Consider the following 19,984-nt stretch of genomic DNA (forward strand, 5'->3'; position numbering starts at 1 on the left):
ACTTGGGAGGCTGAGAAGAGAGGATCACTTGAACCCAGGAGTTCGAGGCCTGAGTGAGCCAAGATCATGCCACTGTACTCCAGCCTGGATAACACAGCAAGACCCTGCTTCAAAGAAAAAAAAAAGTAAAGCGACATGCTGTTAGAATTTTAAGCAGTTTTAGTGGAGGCTTTGGGGATGTCTAACGTTCAGAATCAAGAAAAATAAACTGTTGCTAGGTGTTGAACAGAACAAACACAATATACTATTTCTGTCTTTGCAATTTCTCCATAGTGTAAGACTTAGAGCTTGAAAATAATGGTACATGCAATACAAATAATGCATTCATGTGTCAATTATAGATAAAATAGGCTGGGTGCAGTGGCTCACACCTGTAATTCCAGCACTTTGGGAGGTCCAGGTGGGTGGGTCACTTGAGGTCAGGAGTTTGAGACCAGCCTGGCCAACATAGTGAAACCCGCCTCTACTAAAAATACAAAAATTAGCTGGATGTGGTGGTGCACACCTGTAACCCCAGCTATTCGGGAGGCTGAGGCAGAAGAATCACTTGAGCCTGGGAGGCAGAGGTTGCAGTGAGCCGAGATCACAACACTGCAGTACAGCCTGAGCGACAGAGTAAGACTCTGTCTGAAAAAAACAATAAAAATAAAATAAATAAATAAAACAAAAAATATTTTTATAGGTGAATTATAGCTTCCTTTATTTCTTCTTCCACCATCCCCATTTCATTATATTTTTTGTTGTAATTTCACTAAACTTCTGTTAGATAAAATTTAGGTATTATTAACAGGAAACAGTAATCAATAATGTGGGATGAGCAAAAATTTGCAATCGAGTTTACAGATAATAAAGTGATGATTTCATGTGTTAAACGAGAGTAACATTTAGGAGATTGATTTTAAAAAGAGAGAGTAGCAAAATAATTTGAGTATGCCTTTTTTTTTTTTTTTTTTTTTTTTGAGAGAGCGTGTCGCCCTGTTACCTAGGCTGGAGTACAGTGGCACAATCACAGCTCACTGCAGCCTTGACCTCTGGGGCCCAAGCGATCCTTCCACCTCAGCCTTCTCAGCTTTTCTAGTATCTGGGACTGCAGGTGCATGTCACCACACCCAGCTAATATTTGTATATTTTGAGAGAGGGGGTTTCGCCATGTTGCCCAGGCTGGTCTTGAACTCTGGACTCAAGCAATCCACCTGCCTCAGTCTCCCAAAGTGCTGGGATTACAGACCACCCTGTGCCCAGCTAAGCATGCCTGTTTTTATCTTGAAGAATTATACTACAATATGTCTACATTTTTTTTCTTCATGTTTCCCTGATTTATCAGAGTTAATTTTCAACAAAGGCAGGATTCTATACCAAAGTGTGAGACTAGTTATTAAATGATAGGGAGAACAAACCAAATGTTACAATAAAGGGAAAACATTCTTCAGAGAGGAACAAAAATAAATAATAATAGCAATAATCATGATGATGATAAGGAATGCTAATGAGCTTTGATAAAAAAAAATCCTGGAAAGCGAAGATATTCTAATAATAGTACAGTAACATGAACCGAGAAGGTGAATTGTGTAAGAGATTACATTTTAAGTGGCAAGAACAATGCGGCATAGGAAACAAGGAAATAAGATCATAAAACAATAGATGCCATGTAGTCAAGCAATAGACGTAAAGAAGCCTTAGCAAATTTTTTTTTGCCTTGCAGAATTATATTAATGTATGTCTTCTTTCATTATCTTCATATTTCTCTGGTTTATCAGGCGATTTGAACTCAAAGCAGGGAGAACAATGTTTTACTATGACGTCAGTGTTTTAGGAAAAAGAGCCAGGAATGTGAAAAGTAAGCTCTTTGCAAATACAATGATGTCATTGTTGCTGCTGTTGTGCTTCTAGGATAAGTGTGTGATTGTTAATTATGAAAACAGAAATAGTAGTGGATACAATTTTTCTTAGAACAGAAGTGCTATGCCACTAAAACACCCATAATGGAGATTACAAGAACAATCAACAAAGTGCAGGGTATTATAAAGACTGACTTTTAAGCTGCAATATAGCCAATATACACTGTTAAGAACCCAGAGTTGTCTCATGAATGAATAATGAAATAAATAGCCATGTTTTATTAGTTTTATATAAAACTATCTACAAGTTGAACAACCTTTTTGAGCCCTTTTTAAAAACATTTTTGCAATTTGCTGGAGCAATGGTTTCTTTTCTGTTTTTTTCTTTGAGCTACAGTGGCTAATCTGATTTTGGCGTTTCAGTAATTATGTCAATTAATATGTGCTGAGAGAAATTTCATTTGTTGAAATGGATACAAGGTGAATATATAATTAGTAGAAGGTTGTCTCTTTAAGTCTTTGTGTGCAATTTTCCAAGATTAGCTGCAATGGAACAGTAGCATTAGAATAGAGATAGCTAGCTTCTTATCAACTATCCTTCTACTTAACTATTTCATGAAACTTTCTGGTAAGATGAGCCCACTCTAGAAACGGGGCAACATTTTCTATTTGGGTAGTTCAAACAGCAAAGTGTTTGTTTGTTCTGAAAGTCAAGAAATCTTCATCATAAATGAAGATGTTGTTTCCTCTTTTTAGAATCTTTCCAAAGAATAATGGAACTTGAAGATAAATGAAATTCCTAGATATTCATTATTTCATACAGAAACATCTACTGTCTTCCAAAATTGACAGAGGCACTAAGAAACTCAAATACTACCAACTCATTTTTAAGGACACATGCTTGGTAGGATCCCATGTTAATACTAAGGCTAAGTTCCTTCAGGCTTCTTTTTTAGGGGTTTTGAAGTAGAAGTACAAATATCCAAAAGTTCATGTCTTTATCTGTGCTATAAAATACCACAGCCTAGCTGGATGAGATGGTTAATTTCTGTAATCCCAGTACTTTCAGAGGCTGAGGTGAGAAGATCACTTGAGTCCAGGAGTTTGAGACTAGCCTGGGCAACATAGTGCGACCCCTAAAATTTCTAAAATTTTTTAGGAAAAATTTTAAAAGGCCGGGCATGGTAGGTCACACCCGTAGCCCCAGCACTCTGGGGGTCCAAGGCAGGAGGATGGCTTCAGCCCAAGAGTTCAAGACCAGCCTGGGTAACATAGCTAGACCCTGTCTCTTAAAAACAGGGTTTTTTAGAGACATTTAGCTGGGCTAATGGTGGTATGTGCCTGTAGTTTCAGTCACTCCAGAGGGAGGATCGCTTGAGCCCAAGAGGTCAAGGCTGCAGTGAGCTATGATCGCACCACTGCACTTCAGCCTGGGCAACAGAGTGAGACTCTGCCTCAAAAAAAAGAAAAGTTTTAGAAGAATAGATATAGACTGATATCATTTATACAGGTTTTAAAACATGCCAAAAAGCACTATATGTTGGCTGGGCGCAGTGCTCATGCCTGTAATCTCACTACTTTGGGAGACCTAGGCAGGTTGATTGCTTGAGCCCAGGAGTTTGAGACTAGCCTGGGCAAAATAATGAAACCCCATCTCTACTAAAAATACAAAAAATAGTTGAGCGTGATGGTATGCCCCTGTAGTCCCAGTTGCCTGGGAGGCTGTGGTAGGAGGATCACTGGAACCCAGGAGGCAGAGGTTGCAATGAGCTGAGATTGCACCACTGCGCTCCAGCCTGGGTGACAGAGTGAGTCAAAAAGAATACTATATGTTGTTTAGGGATACGTCCACATGTCGTGAAAATACAGAGAAATGCATAGAATGATAACCAAGGAATTCAGGATAATGATTCCGGGGAGGCGGTAAGGGAGTGGAAGGAGAAAGGGTGATAGAAAATGGAAGAGAAAACAAAATCCCAGAGGAGATATTTTTATGGGATCTCTGGGGTGTCAATTTTTCTGGCTGGAAACCTCTGTGACTGCAGTGCCTTGGCCTGAGTTCTTGTCCTGTGTCCAGGAAGAATGAAGGATGCAGACAAGTGAAGGGCGAAGAAGAAGAGTGTTATTTTAGTGTTAGAACAGCTTAGAGGAGTGGGTAGCTCCTCTCTGTACATAGGTGGTCCAGTCCAGTGTTCAGCAGTTAGCAGAGAGGAGGCTCTGGAGAGGGTGGGCCTCCTCACTGCAGGCAAGTCATTCCAACGTCTCTGCAGGTCTCCGAAGCTCTCAGCAGAGAGAGTAGCTCCTTTTGGCTGGCAGGTGGTCTCGGCAGGTGGTATCTGTAGCTCTCAGTGGAGAGGGTACTCCTGTCTGCAACTGGTCACCCCCTTGTCTCCAGCTATCAGCAGAGAGGGTACTTCTCTCTGCAGGTGGTCGTCCCATCCCGTTTTCTCCCTGTTCGTCCTCTAGCCATCCTCTACCCTGCCCTGGCTGAGCCCAGGGCTTTTATGGACCTCAGAGGGGAGGAAGTGCCTACCGACTGGCCCATGGGTGACCATGGGCGGCCATGGAACAGGCACCAGGAGTCCCCACTCCGGTTGGAGGGACTGGCAACCCTGCCCTAGCCTTCAAGCCCTCCCTGGCCTGAGGGTGGGGCCTTACTGGGGACCCTGCCCCATTCCGCCCAGAACTCTGTCTGCCTCCTGCTGCCATTCCTGGCCCCAAGTCTTGGCTCCAACCCTGCTCTGATCCGGGAGCAGAAAGAGGCCAGGCAGTGGAAGTAGATATCCCTAAGCTCGCAAGGAGGGAGATGTGCGGGGATCCTTTCTGGGGGGCCTGAGGGTGCAGGCTGCAGAGACACCCCGGTCCTGCGCGCCTGGGAAGGCGGCTGCAGCTGCTCCTAGGAGCTCCTGCCCCGCCAACTCAGAAGGGGCAAGGCTCCCGCTTGTCCCTTGCCCCTGCCTGCTTTTTCCTGGAGCCATAGGCCCAGGTCTGCAGCCACGGGTGCGGCGGCTGCAGCTGCACCCGGGAAGGCAGATCCTGCCTCTCCCGCCTCCCCCCAAGAGCACAGGGAGGCTGGGATCCACAGCTGCAGTTTGGGTGGCTATAGCCCCGCCCAGGAGGGCGGGGCTCTTGCTTGCCAGGTACAGCAGGAGGCCTGGGTCTGCGCTGTGGTTTGGGTGGCTGCAGCCGCATGGGGAGTTCCTGTCCCAACTCAAAAGGGACAGGGCTCCCACTTGCTCCATGGAGTGTGCAGCCCCAGTTGCACTTCCCTGCTGCAGCAGGCATGATGGCAGCAGCCACTGACATCAGTATTATACACAGGAGGGTTCAAGTATTTTGGAAATGTTTTATTTCTTACGCTACTGGGGAGTACATGATTGTTCATTATATTATTTTGAAATATTTAATAACACATTAAAATATTCATAAATTAAAGTGTCACATAAGCAGAGAAGAAGCTGTTAATTCTGAATGGAAGTAGTAACTAAAGTAAGCTTTCTAGATGAGTTGGTCTTAATAGTCAAATTGGTCTTGAGGGATGGGTGGAAATTCAGCAATTCTGGATGACAGGAAAGGAGATTGTAGGATGCTGGACCAGCATGAGCAAAGGTGTGGGGGTGTTCTGGGAAGGAGCTAGGATGCATACAAATATATTAATATATGCTGCAATAAATGAGGTTGATAAGATTACTGGGGCAAGACCACGAAAGGCCTTGAACACAGCAGAAATACAAAATAATTACTATACTAAGTTTTGTAAACAGGAGCATGCAATTAGGTCTGGGCTATAACTTATTATTTTTTTACATAATTCCAAAGAGTTGATAATTTCTTCAACCGGGATGTTATCTTATCTGAATCTGACCAGTTTAGATTTATACTGCTCTTCAAATAAACATAAAAATCACAATTCATCACAAGTCATCTACCAAATCTATTAGAAGAATTGATCGTCAGGCTCATGATCAGTAATAAATACTGAGATCTCTCACTGGTAGCTTTAAAGAGTCATTTAAAGTTTTTTCTTATGACTATTCATCAATTTTCCTACCTGGTCATGTCAAGTGAAACTTCCAATAAAAAACATTGCCTTGAGAAGGGATAGAAATAGTGGTTGGTTTTTTAAAGAAATCTAAAGCTTATTAAATTTGCCAGAATGGCCATTTTACATGAACATCATTTGGTCACCAGCAGGCATCTTTCATTGGCTTCATATGGTAGAGTCTAAAGAATATGGGTTGATCAATGTGTCATTCATCAGAGACACCTGCAGAGATGATGAAAGTTTATCGTACAATATTATGGAAGGAAACACAACATTTAGCAAATTGAACCACTCATCTCCTCCTCCCTTCTTTTTTAAACATTAAAACTGCAGTTTGAAAAACAACTTCCAATGTGAAAAAAAATTAAAACAGCAGGTGATAATTAGGGCAAAGTTACAACAATGTTATTGCTGATGGGCTACCTGTCAGTTAACGCAAGTTATCACTTCACCCCAGGAATAGTTATTATTAAAAACAACTTATGGGGGTTAAAGAAAGGATGTTAAATGTGTTAGTCTCCTTATTTGCTCGCTTGGAAATGGCTTAGCGATAGCTCCATTAACCACCTCAGTTCTACCCCGGTCTCAGCAAGGAATGCACACAAAATAACTGAAAGTTATAAACGACAAAACGTAAACTTTAGCTGCCTTGAGTTAAAATCAATTTTCCTAATAAATTAAATTCAAATATTACAAACCAGTATGTAATATCAAGAATGATGTACTAATAATTACCATGTTGGCAGAGTGCAAAGTGCAAGACAGAGGGATATAAAAATTTAGCAATTTAGAAAGTCTGATACAAAAATAGCTTTTACTAGTGTGAGGCTCAGAGTTCAGTTCAATCACTGAGCTATAATAGTATATTCTCTGACTAGTCAAGGTTGAATGTTCAAGATGTAGTTTGAGTATTAATCATCGATTCAAATAAAAGATAGCACAACTGAAGAGGCTCTCCTGAGTTAAGTAGTTTATTCCTGAACACAGATTAAGTTTTTCCCTTTGTATTTTCCAGAACCACTTGACTGTTTTCCCTACTATACAAGCAACCCATTTTGGAATTATTTCTTTAGCTTTACTGTTTATCAACTATAATCTTTTCGGCAAATAATTCACCTAAGCTTTTGCTGGTATGAATTATGAGTTCATTCATACTGGCCATTTCAAGTTTAAGCTTTAACTTTCATGCTACCCAGTAAGAAATCTGATAATATGCTATACTTCATCTTGGTTTACTATATGGTATTCCATCGTACAGCAAATGTATTGTAGGATTCCATTTATATGAAGTACAAAAACAGACAAAAGTCATTTATGCTATTAAAAGTCAGGATAGTGGTTACCCTTGATAGAGAGGTGATGACTAAGAGTGGGCATAAATTTGGCAAATAATGTTGTATGAATAAACCACATCTTTTTTTTTTTTTTTTTTTTTTTTTACTTTAAGTTCTGGGATGCATGTGCAGAACGTGCAGGTTTGTTACATAGGTATACACGTGCCATGATGGTTTGCTGCACCTGTCAACCCGTCATCTAGGTTTTAAGCTGCGCAAGCATTAGGTATTTGTCCTAATGCTCTCCCTCCCCTTGCCCCCACCCCTCAACAGGCCCCAGTGTGTGATGTTCCTCTCCCTGTGTCCATGCGTTCTCATTGTTCAACTCCCACTTATGAGTGAGAACATGCGGTGTTTGATTTTCTGTTCCTGTGTTAGTTTGCTGAGAATGATGGCTTCCAGCTTCATTTGTGTCCCAAATAAACCACATCTTATTTATCTGTTTTACTATTCATAAGCATTAGGTAGTGTCATTAATAAAAAAAAAACAACAAAGTATTATATAGGTACTCATATGTACACAAGCAATACTCATATGCATTTATATATACACAGCATTTTAAAGCATAATTTCCATACACAGAGATGCATATATCAATAGTACAATAGTACAGCTCAATGAATTTTCACAAACTGAACACACCAGTACCCAGCTCAAGAAACAACACTACCAGTTCCCCAGAAGCCGATTGGTATTCTCTCCTAGTCATCAGCTCTCTCTCAAGGGTAACCACTATCCTGACTTTGAATAGCATCAATGACTTTTGTCTGTTTCTGTACTTCACATAAATGGAGTCCTGCAATTGTACATCTCCCTTTTTTCACTTAGCATATTTGTAAGGTTCATATATTTTACTGCATTTGGAAGCAGATTGTTCATTCTTAGTGTCGTAGAATGTACTCTGTTGTGTGAATATACCACCAATTATTTATCTATTTTACTGTGTATGACCATTTGGGTTGTTTCCTGGTTGAGGGTTATTTACGAATAGGGTTGCTCTGAGTGATTTAATAGTCTTTTGGCACACATGGGACAATGGTATATTCCTAAGCGTGGAACTGCTGGGCCATAGGGTTTTCATGTTTAACTTTAACAGATATTGCCAGTTTTCCAAAGTGGTTGTACTACATACCTAGCATTTGACTTCTTGAGGAATCATTCTAAGAAGGGCATTTCAGCATAACCATTAAGAGAATAGGTTTTGGAGTCACTCAGATCAAATTTAGCTTATGACTAAGGAGTGGAGGCACCTTGGACAATATGCTTAACTTTAAGCCTCAGTTTACTCAGCTGTAAAATAGGAAAAATAAAGGTAAAACCTTTCTCAAAATTTATGAGAATTAAATGAGATATTATTTTAACGCAGAACAGTGCCTGAAACGTAATAAATGCTTAGCTTATTATATGGCAGTTATTAATCGTTAGCAGTCAAAACACAGGCAAAATGGAGAATTCGAAACAAATATGGGCAATATAATCCAGAAACAATTTTAATTGTATGATGGAAGAAACCTATGAAACTCTGACCCAAAAGGCATTGCTAATTCTAGGGAGGATTATACTTGGATTCTGAACATTATCCCAAAATGCGTTTGCAAATTACCCTCACCAGAGGCAAGGTTCTTGGATGCAGCGTATTACCATCCATTTTTTTTTCCAGTTATTACTCTTTAAAGACAGGACTGCCAAGGGCTACTCTAGAAAGCCACTAATATAATACCTTTTATTATATTTCCCAATTTCACACCTTCCTCAACCCAATCCCCAAAGTTGTTGAAAAGTGACTGTAATTGCATCATTAGTTCCTAGCTTTCCTGGAATCTTATCTAAGACAACTTTCACATCCCCTAAACGCTAAAAATAAGCCCAGATTTTTGCTTTAAATTGCAAAGAACTTGCTTTATTTTGTAGGATGAGCTTGATAACCTCAGCGTGGATTTCAGCATCTGCCGGAAACAGCACTCTAGAAGTTAACACAGGTACGCTCCGTACTGAGGCACTGTTTTAGCTAACTGCTCCAGGGACAGCAGGCTCAGTCCTCTTAGGTAAGTAATTTTGGAAGGTGGCACTGTGTTCCTAATAAATTGAATCAGATCCCGTAGGTTAGTCACTATTCTTAAGAAATAAAGCACGAAATCAACTTGAAGTCAGCTGTTGAGAAGGCCGTGGATAGACCTGAAAAGGAACATTTTGAACATTTAATTGAACCTCTTTGACTTACAGATGAAAAAACTAGTCATTTAAAAGTCTTGCCTAAGGTCAAATGTTTTGTTTCCTGGACTGGCATAAAGCTCATCTGTCACAGTTGGGTGGATGTTCCTTTCTGTTCCTGGCAACTTGCCCCCCACCGTCCCCCCAACCCCATCTCCCCATCAGATTTCATAAAGATCCAGACCTGGGATTCAGAAATGGGGAAGCTGAAGGAGTGTGACCTAAAACAAGAGAAAGACAAACTATTAAATTGTTATTAGGAATTATAAGACGAGAGAGGCTTGCCTGCTAGAACGTCAAGCAGCAGTATCTTTTCTGTTTTGTACATCGCTGTATTCCCAGCACCTACAACTGTGCCTGCTAAGCCTGGTAAGGCCTAATAATTGTTAAGTGAAAAACAATCAATCACTCAATCATAGATATGTCAGATTGTGAGAGAAAACACGTCCTTACTGTTTTCTCTACCACCCTCCTTCCAGTAATACTAATAAAACGTGCACATTTGTATTCTAAAGAGGTGAAATCATATACACAGCGCTCTAGCACGGTGCCTGGCCCATTTTGAGTAATTAATACATGCCAGTTTATTTTCCTTTTCTTCCTCCACAAGTATGGGCGACTAGGGAGGAAGGAGGGTTGGTGCGGTGGTGTTTATGTGCCTGGACAGAAAGTGAAGCGTATCCAAGAGGCTGCTGAGAGCAGGCTGTCGGTGTCTTTCTGATCCGTATAGATCAATTCCAGTGCCCTGAAAAACGCACAGCTATTTTACCCAGAGAGGCTGGTCGCTTTTGTTGATCGATTCTCGGCTGCAGTCAGCTCTTTAATACAACTTTTTATAAGCATCAGCCACATTGCGGCGGGAGGAGGGGCTGTGGTGGAAAAAGCAGGGAAGCCGCCCTCCACTCCCAAAAAGTAAAGGAAGCCCGCGGGGCAGGGACTGCGGTTTGCCGGTCTAACGGGTCCTCGAGCTGGGGCGGCGGTCCCGGCCCCTTCGGCCCCGCCCCTCGCCCGCGGCCGCCTCTGAGGTTCAAGTTCGGCCCCCGGCTGTTAGGCCTCGCGCTCCCGGATCTGAAGCCGCCCGTGCGTCCCAAGGTCCCCCGCTGGAAGACGAGGCGGGGATCCCAGGGGTTATCCAGGCGCGGGGTCACTCGGCCACGCACTGTGGTGCCACGTGGGGGAAAAGTTTCCAACTCTGCCAGTTGGTGCTCCCATTGCGCCCAGGCGGAGCAAAGGCCCGCGATTTGGCACCCGCTCCCCGTTCTGTCTCCTCCAGTCGCGCCCCCTCCCAGGGACGCCCCCCTTGTGCCCCTTCTCTGAATTCCCTTCTCCCCTCGCAGCGCAGGTCGCCAAGGGAAAACACCCTTGGGGGCTGGTGGGGTTTCCCGAGAAGGCGGCCTCGGGCCGGCCAGGGGTAGAGAGGATCCAGGGACAAGTGTCCCAAGGAGGATGTGGGGGGCGCGCGCGCGAAGTGGCCTGGGAGCAGGGGCCCGCACGCGTCCCCGCTGCGACAGGCGGGATCCTCCGGCGGCTTCCACGCCCTGACGCGCCAACTCCGCCCGGCCACGGCCGACCCCCACGCGGGCGGCCCACTCCCCGCCCCCGCCCCCGCCCCCGCCCCCGCCCCCGCCCCCGCCCCCGCCCCCGCCCCCTCACAGCTCCCCACCGCCCCCAGTGCGCAGGCCCGGCCGCCCCAGCGCGCATGCCCTGGGCTCGCGAGCGCGGCCAGCCCCCAGCCTTTTGCTTTCTACACACTCTACAACTGGGGAGGGGGCGGGGGAGTAGGGAGCCCAGCCGTCCACGTGATCTCGCCGGCCGGGGCCGCGGGGGCGGGAGCGCGCGCCGAGAGAGGCGCGGGGAGGGCGGGGGCGCGGGAGCGCGCGCACTCGAGCGAGCGAGCGAGCGAAAGCACGAACGAGCGAGCGAGCGAGCGAGCGAGCGGGCGGGCGCGGGGCTGGGCTGAGGCGGGCGGCGGCGGCGGCGGCGGCGGCGGTGGCGGTGGGCTGGCCGCGGAGGGGGAGGAGCGGGAGCTGCGCGAGGCAGGCTGGCGGGCGGAGGATGGGGCAGTGCCCGGGCTCCCGCTGCAGCCGCCCGGGGACACGCCGTGCACCCTCCGGCTTGGGGCTTTCTCGGCGGCGGCGGCAGCAGCAGCAGCAGCAGCAGCAGCAGCAGCGTTAGCGGCGGCGGCGAGAGCAGCGTTCCCGGCTGCGCTTCTCCCTCAGGCGGGGCGGCGAGAGAAGCGGCGGCGGCGGCGGCACACCGGTGTCTCTCCCGCTGGAGATTTCTTTCTGCTTTCCTCATCGACTGACTGACTCACCCCCTCCCTTTTTTGAGGAAGGGTGACCTCTTCTCTGGGACTGGAAAAAATATTTTTGTGAGGAGGGGGGCGGGTGGCAGCGACAGGGTTTGCTTCTTCTCTTCTTTCATCTCCCTTTCCTCCCCCCTCGAAGACCGAAAAGCAAACCCCACAACTGCTCCAGCAGCATCCTCCTTCCCTTCCTCCGCCTCCCTTCTCCGCCGCTCGCAGTTTCGCCCTCTCCTCCGCTAATGATTGCATTATTATGCTCCCCTCTCTGGGGGGTCTCGCCCCTCTTGGGTCGCTCCGGAGCCCCGGCCTCCCCTGGCTGCATTTCTTAAAAATTTGGGAGCCTGGGAGTGAGTTTTCTCCGAGGCGTGTGTGAGAGGCGGCGGGGGTGTTTTCCTGCGCGAGGGGCGGGTGAAGTTCATTGCCCCCACTTTTCCCGCGACCTTTTTCGGACCCGATTTTGGATCGGGTTGAGGGGGGCGCGGGCGTTTTCGGGGGGCGGGGGGCGCGGCGGAGAATGGCCGCGGGGAGGGCTCCCCGGAGCCTCCCAGTCTCTTGATCAAAGCATTCCGCTATTCTGATTTATTGCCTGCTTGGTGAGTTATTTTTTTTCCTCTAAAGGAGACCTGTGTGTTCAGCCATTACTTTGCTCCGCGCTGCTCCCAGGCATCTCCGACCCTCGGTGCTGTGGGGAGCCCCACACTTGGGCTCCTCGCCTCTCGCCCTCGCTCCCCGTCCCTCCTCCCCTCTCTCCGCCCCTTCCCCCTTTTCTTTCTCCTCTCTTTCTTCCCCTCTCTCCCTTCTTTCGGCCGCCGTCTCCCCCGCGCCCTCCTCGGGGCGGAGGGAAGCCGTGAAGGGGGAGGAAGGGCTCGGTGTCAATTTTTTTTTTGTGTGGCCGCGGCCGTAGCCTGTGGCGGGCGAGCGGGGAGACCCCGGCGCAGCAGAGCCATGGATGGCCCGACGCGGGGCCATGGACTCCGCAAAAAGCGGCGGTCGCGGTCGCAGCGAGACCGGGAGAGGCGCTCCCGGGGCGGGCTGGGGGCCGGCGCGGCCGGCGGCGGCGGGGCTGGCCGGACCCGGGCGCTCTCACTCGCCTCGTCGTCGGGCTCCGACAAGGAAGACAATGGGAAGCCCCCGTCCTCCGCCCCGTCCCGGCCCAGACCCCCACGGAGGAAGCGGAGAGAGTCCACCTCGGCCGAAGAGGACATCATTGATGGATTTGCCATGACCAGCTTTGTCACTTTTGAAGCGCTGGAGGTAAGGGGGACCCCCCCCTCCCCGCGGGTTCCCTTTATGCACGACCCCACTCGGCTGCGCCCGGCTCTTCTGCCTCCCCCGCCGCGCTCCGGGCTGTCTGTCTGTCTGTCTGTCTAGGCTGAGGTCTTATTGTTGGTGGGGGGAGCTGGGGGCGCGGGCAGACAGGCAGCAGGAGGGAGTCGCAAAGCCGTGCCTGGTCTCCTCGTTTCCTCGCTCGCCTTTCCCCTGCGCCCCCTCCTGCACCCCCTCCACAGCAGATGGGCAGAAAGAAAGGGGTTCGGGCATCACAACAATGCGCCCCCTCTCCACGGAGAGCTCTGCCCCCACTCATTCCTCCTCTCCCTCCCCAATCATGGCTTCTTGGCTGGTGGAAGTCTCTTTGCTGGGTTTGGGGCGCCTGTGGACGGTTCTGTGTGTGCTTTCTACAGAGTCATATGTTCGTGTGTGTGTGTGTGTGTGTGTGTGTGTGTGTGTCTGTGTAGTATATACCTTTCCCGGGTGTCCTCGGGACCGGAGACTGATGGGGTTTTGTGATTTCTTTGCGCCTCCCCCCATTACCCCCCCATATTCTTTTTTTTTTTTTTTTTTTGGTGAAGCTGGGGAAGGGGGCGTTTTCTCCTGGTTGCGAGAAAGGAGGGAGGAGGGGAGAGAAGAGGGAAGGGTGGAATAGCTCTCTGTATTCTGTATGGGGTTCTGTTACAGAAAGGGTTAATTATAATATTATCTATACACATACATAGGCACATGTGTGTGTGTACATGAGCAATTTAGTTAAAGGACAGAAAAAGGTACACCAGGGAAGACTGGTGGGAGGGAAGAATAAAATCCTAGCTGCTATCTGAAGGGCTTGTCACCAATTGTCCCTCTCCCTTTCCTTTTTTGTGTTTTCTTTTTTTTTCTTTCTAAGTGATTGGCTTTGTGTGTGTCTATGTGTGTGTGTCTTTCTTTATTCCTTGGGCACCTGCAGCGTTGATTTTCAAATGCACATTTTCCTCCCGGCCAACTGGCTCCTAGGGTAGGGGGAAAGGGAAAAGGGAGGGAGGGGGAGACTGTCCAGGGTTAGGGGGAAACTGTCTTTGCCTGGACCTATCTTCTTTGGTGTGGTATTGGTCATTGGCCTCTATAAATTTAACCGCCTAATTTCCTCCCCGACCTCCCTGTCCCCACCCCCCACGCACCATGCACACACACACAGAAGGCTTTGAGATTCTGCAGAGTTGGTCCACCTTTCTTAAGCATAAAACCAAGACACGGTTTATAGTTGGCTTATAGTGTTTCATGCACCTGATGTGATGGTTTGAGGTTCCTGAAGGAAACTTTTCCCTTTCCATTTTTTTTTTTTTTTTGCTGTTATTATGGTATTGTTTCAAATGCTCAGATGCAAGCTTTGTTAATGACAGCTTAAATCTCACATACAGTAACTGTACAGGTTTAGATTGCTGGTTCTGTTTATGTGTTTGGGTGTCAGGTTTAAATATTTTTTTCAAAGGAAGGCTTCCTATCAGTGTTGTCCTTTTCTGTTTGAACTGCTTTTGGTTGGGCTGCTGGTGGTGATGGTGGTGGATGGTGGCCAGTGGTTGGGAGTAAGGGAGGTATTGGTGGTGGTGGTGGTGATGGTGATGTTGGTGGTATTGGTGGTGGTCATAGATTTTGATGTTAGTGATTGAATCAGTTACTCTCTGGTTCTAGAATTGGTGCTTTATTGGCCAAAATTTTGAGTGTTGAGATTCACCACTTACTAGAATAATTCCAACTGTGGCTTTAAGTTTGCCAAGGTGGGTGGTTACCGTACAGTGTGACCTCTTTCTGTCTCTCTCTCTTGCTTTAAAATAGGAGTTGAAATGGCAGCATGTTCCTATTAGAACATGCTGCTTGGAATTTGGTTCATCATTGCTGTCTGTGGTTGGTTTTGGAAAGTACTTGTAAGAGCTGGTTACAAGTGGTTCAGCTTTCTGCATGGTTATCCTGAGCTCAGTAATCAAGAGGGGCCACTGGATTCCCACGAACATTTTTGGAGGACAAGTAGGGGTATATGTGTATATATATATGTATATACATATATATATCTCACTTCTGCAGTTCTTTTTGATGGTTTTATTTTTAACAAATAGGTATTTGACTGGGCTTGTGATATATATCTATTTATTTGGCTTTTGCGAGAAAATGCGCTCATTTTAATTTATTTTGTGCCTAAAAAACTTGTAATTTTAAAAGAAGACCAAGTTCAAAATGTACAGTTAATACCATTCCTTTCTTTGCTCTGATTATTTTTTTCTGTTACTTTTCTAGATTCAAAATCCAAGTTATTTTGGTTAGCTGAATACTATGCCACCTTCATATCTAAATATCATATGTCTATCTATGTGTAGGTATAAAAGGTCTAACTTTTAAAAAAGTTTACTTAAAATTCTGTAGAAAAAATTCAACATACAGAAGTAGACAGAACACCCAACATCCAGGTTTGAGAACTATCAACTCATATCTCATCTTGTATTTTCTATATTTCATCTATTTCCTCTCCCACATATGATCTCATCCATATTTCTCATACAGAAATACTTCTGTATGAATCCCTAAACTATAATGACTCCAAAAATCCTCAGACCCAACCAAAACCCCCACAGCAGTATTATCACACTTAAATGAATGTATAACAGTTCACTAATATCAAATATCCTGTCAGAAAACCCCCACAGCAGTATTATCACACTTAAATGAATGTATAACAGTTCACTAATATCAAATATCCTGTCAGTGTTTACATTTTAAGAGGCCCAACTTTTGTAGGGAAGCCTTAAATCCATTTGTCAGATTAATAACACACAATGGGAAATAGAAATCATCGTATATGTCTGGTTCTTTGGCAAAAGGTAGTTTTGTTGGCTGCGTGCTATCACATTGTGTCCATGCTGGATGGTCAGAACATACGTGTGTAGTGATTGTTAAATTAAAACTTCTGGTGGTCCACTCTATTCAGTCTGGAAGATTTATTGAACTATCACCAAGAAATGTGAGGGCTTATTGGGAACAGGCAACTAAACTATGAGCTTGGACAAAAATGTGTGTTGGGGGAGTGTTTGTAAAAGTTAAGAATTATTATAGATGGTAAGAGTTATCCTAAATACGTAGTATGTTTTCGGGCCTTGTGTTTAGAAATGAATCAGTTGTCACCACATGTCATTAAGGCTGCTGCTGGTATGATATTGTGAAAAGAAACCAGAAATATTGGCTTGCACAGCTAGGTTTATAGCTTGTGCCAGTTCAGAGCAATAACTGGCAAACAGTGGAGTAGCATACTTTGTGTGTTAATGGACACATTATTTGACTCCATGATTTTGTTCTGAGTAGCAGATTTTGGACTTCTCTTTTAAAAAAGAGGCTCCTAACTCATTATGAAATGTGCTAATATAAGTAGTTCCAGTTCAACTGATTTTACTGTTACTGGAGTAAAAGTGATAACTTGCCTAATGAGAACCTGCATTTTTATCTTGATTATTTTTTGCTGTTGTTGGATTCTTTTTTGAGATGATGAAAGCTTTAGGGGTAGTTTGACAAGTCTCACATTTTATAGGCAGTGAAACTGGCTGAGATAGTTTCATATTCACAGGGACACTTGTCTTGAGTAATTGTGCCCTGAAGTTCAAGTGTATGATTATGAAGAGCCTCATGATAGAAGATAAGAGGGTAGGCGAGGAGGCTAAAGTTGAACGTGGCGTTCTTTTCATTATGTAGTTGAGAAGCAGAATTAACATTGGTATATAGTATATTGTTTGTTTGGATATTCTTCAAGTGACAGGATGAGAGCAAAAATCCCCGGATAAGATGTCTAGTTTTCTTAAAAAGTGGCTTTTAGCAAACAAAGTATAAATGGGAATGTTGGGGTCTTACTACCATCAGTGTGTCCTGATGTGTCAGATAGTGTTGGCTTTCTGCTATTTGGGTTTCTTTTCTGTGTTGTCTCTATTAGGAAGCCACGTGAGTACCATGGCTGAAAACTTGACTTTGCAAATCCATTATTTTTCCCTTCATTCCTCTTTCGTGCACTGGGTTCTTAGGGCAGCCTCCTTTTTGTACAGCTGACCAAGGGAAGCTAAGATGAAATTTGTGGAATTAGCAGAAAAGAGGCCAATTGGAGCTTTATAGGCTTATGAAAGTAAAGGAAGACTCATTTCTAGTGGTTGGAGCATCAAACCAAGACTTTGATGCGGTCTTCACTTCCTGGCTCTGTTTCAGGGCTTACCCCACACATCAGTAGCATAAGTGGGCTGTACAGAATTTGGTGTTTTTATAACATGCCATGTTAATAGGCTCTAACAATTTATTATGGTCAAATCACTTTAGTTGTTTAAAAAACAACATTAGTTACATGCCTTCTATCAGTCAGCAGATATTTATGGAGTGCTTAATATGTGCAAGGCACTAAGAATATAGAGAAACCAAACATAAATCTAGCGTTTTGAGAAAGTATGTAGTTTAGTTGACAAATTAAAGCCAGCACCTATGAAATAATTTTGAAACAGGTACTTGAATGCCTGTTATCAACTAAGCGCCATAGGCTTTTGGAGACAGGCTAGTGAGATAGGCTGAAGTGTTCAAGAAGGCTTCATGGGTGGGGGATGGGACCTGGAAGGGTGAAGTGATTTGGATATATGGGGAAGGAGTTGGGGCTAGGGAGAGCATTCTAAAGGAATAATGAAGGCACAGGAATAAGATGCTACGTGGTTAGGACTTGGGGGCAAGGAAAGGCTGGTGGAAATGAGTACAAAGGTGGTAAGTAAAGAGTGCTTGTTAGTGGGGCAGGAGACCTGTGGAGACCCACATTCCAGGCTTGGCCTGCCTAACTAGTGTGGCCTTTGAAAGTTAACTTTCTAAAAGCATCATTTCCTTTATCCATTAGTGGAGAGGTTTAAACTAGTTTAGAGTCAAGCTTCTCAAGCTGGAAGGGAACATAGCTTTATAGGATGTTCATAAATTGTTTTTTAGTCTGAAACAGAGTGATCTACCACCAAATAGTTTCTGAAACTTGATGGGCTAGACAAAATTAAATGGATGCCATGTTCTGTCAGAATTAAAAGTCTATTGTGTGAATGTGAATTTTCAATATCAGAGAAGGCAATGTGTTGTGCCTAATTTCCTAAATCTATTTTGACCACAGAGCACTTTTATTCTCTGCGTTGTAATCTATAATCCAGTATGGGAAATACCAGAAAGGATCCAAAAAAGTCTCTCCTGATCTTGGAATTTGGTGATCTCTGAGTCTGGGGTGAGTGGGCTGATGGTAGACGACTTGGAAAACCAGGCACAGAAGCTCGTAGTCAGTGCGTGGGAGCTGCTTCTTAAGCAGGAGTGGCAAGGGTAGTGAAAGTGAGGAAGATGTAAACAGTGAGGGAGACTAGTCCATGTCTTTTCCTGCTCCCCTTGCCTGCCTGACATCTGCCTTTTTACTGATTGCTACCAACCCCACCAGGAGGTGAATATTGGTGAGTGGTTCTCATTAATAGCTCTTTCAGTGTGATGATACTAGCCCAATTCTGATGCCACCAAGCTGCCCTTCAGCCAATGTTTTATCCTCTTTGTCCCTTACAGTTTCATGTATTGCTGCTCTTTGGCAACCTGTAAAAAAAGGTTGGATGAGAAAGGAGGTTGACATTGATGTTAAAACAACGATTTCAAATTATCTGCCTTTGGCTTGCTGTATATGAAGTGGTAGTTCAAAAAAGGGTCAGAACCTCTCTTTTGCTGTTACATAGCCAGGAAAAGCTGTGTAACTGTGTTTTTGTTACATTTTTCACTTTCTTTTTTGGAAAATTTGGCCATGGGACTGTAAAATAAATGGGTCAGTTCCAGCATTTGACTTCTGAAAGTGTGCATAGCTTTAGGATCTGAGAAGGGATGAGAGAATTTGGAGGAAAGGAAGGGTATGAATAGTGTGTGTGGTTATGAATTCAAGTATTTTACTGTACTTACTGAGTTTCATTATTTTACTTTATAAGGCAGAGCATCACTTGAGGAGTATTTATGTGAGATGTGGTTGAACGTTGTGATATGATGATTCCATGCAGCTTGTGTTAATTGTGGAGATTAAGTACTTGCACTTTTTTTTTGGAATTAGAATATAAATGAATCCGTGAATTTAAAAAATGAATTGTGAGGTTAGGAATTGAGCCTTTGATCCTCTCTGAGAGTAGTGTTCTGTAGTTCTCATTGTTGAAAAAGGGTTAAGAAAACAGAACAGTAAACATGATTCAAGGAGTGTTGAGGGTGATAGATTCTGAGACCCTTCTACACCACAGTTTTATGTATTGTCAAAGATAAATGGTGATTATTTAGTTTTAAAGAATGTTAGGATTAGAAATGAGGTCCCCAGATGGACACAACAATAGTTGAGGCTAGCTATTAAGGAATAATTTAGGTCTTAAGAGCTATGAGATTTGGAAGCCTTTGGACGAGAAGGTCTGTGGCATTTCGGGTGTGTGTGTGTGTGTGTGCACGCGCACCTGTGTGCACACATAGGGTGAAGGATGGTGGGTTAGTGGCTTTACATTTTATTTTATTTTACCCCTATCCTGTATAGTAGTCATAATATACTAAATGCAGCCTGACTTTGTAAAAGTGCTTCATGCTGTTTTTTTTCTCCTCAAGAAGCAACTTTTTTTTTCTTTCAGAATTAGGATTAAACCCAATATGCTGCAGATGTAAGATAAAGAAGCTAGTAATGAGATAGCAGCTATTAATTTTAGAAAGTTTTGAAAAATTCAGGTAGATTTGAAAACTCAGATCAATGAAGTTTAGAAGAGCAATATGATAATGAATTTGGTAAAACTTGAGACAGGAGAGGATCAAAAATAATTAGTGAGCTGGGGCAGAACTGTTTTCTCTTGTATAATCAGAACCTGTTCCATCAATGTAGACTTTTTTGCCCTCTGGAAGGTGGAGAGGACATAGAATTTAAGACTGGTGAGACCCTAAGTGTGTCTTTTCTTCCAAATCTGAGCT

The 19,984-nt window shown here is 44.6% G+C and overlaps 2 protein-coding genes across 15 annotated transcripts in view; one reads left to right on the plus strand and one right to left on the minus strand.

Annotated features, from left to right (window-relative positions):
- Positions 1-9,089: 9,089 nt before the first annotated feature.
- On the minus strand, positions 9,090-11,727 carry LOC129041452 (uncharacterized). The gene is made up of 4 exons (XM_054497034.1): positions 11,083-11,727; positions 10,199-11,018; positions 9,614-9,650; positions 9,090-9,393 (listed from the first exon to the last, which is right to left on the minus strand). Exons 1-2 carry the CDS (start codon positions 11,725-11,727, stop codon positions 10,272-10,274), a joined length of 1,392 nt encoding a protein of 463 aa, XP_054353009.1. The 3' UTR covers positions 9,090-9,393; positions 9,614-9,650; positions 10,199-10,271.
- Positions 11,728-12,071: 344 nt separating this feature from the next.
- AUTS2 (activator of transcription and developmental regulator AUTS2) overlaps positions 12,072-19,984 on the plus strand; it is a 1,193,046-nt gene continuing 1,185,133 nt past the window's right edge. For all 14 annotated transcript variants that reach the window (XM_054495102.2, XM_054495105.2, XM_054495107.2 and 11 more), the window contains exon 1: positions 12,072-12,988. In XM_054495102.2, coding sequence (XP_054351077.1) covers positions 12,680-12,988 — 309 coding nt within the window. In that variant the 5' untranslated portion in view covers positions 12,072-12,679. The remainder of the gene's footprint in view (positions 12,989-19,984) is intronic.

This window comes from Pongo pygmaeus, chromosome 6 (assembly GCF_028885625.2).
Source record: "Pongo pygmaeus isolate AG05252 chromosome 6, NHGRI_mPonPyg2-v2.0_pri, whole genome shotgun sequence".
Lineage (NCBI taxonomy): Eukaryota > Metazoa > Chordata > Mammalia > Primates > Hominidae > Pongo > Pongo pygmaeus.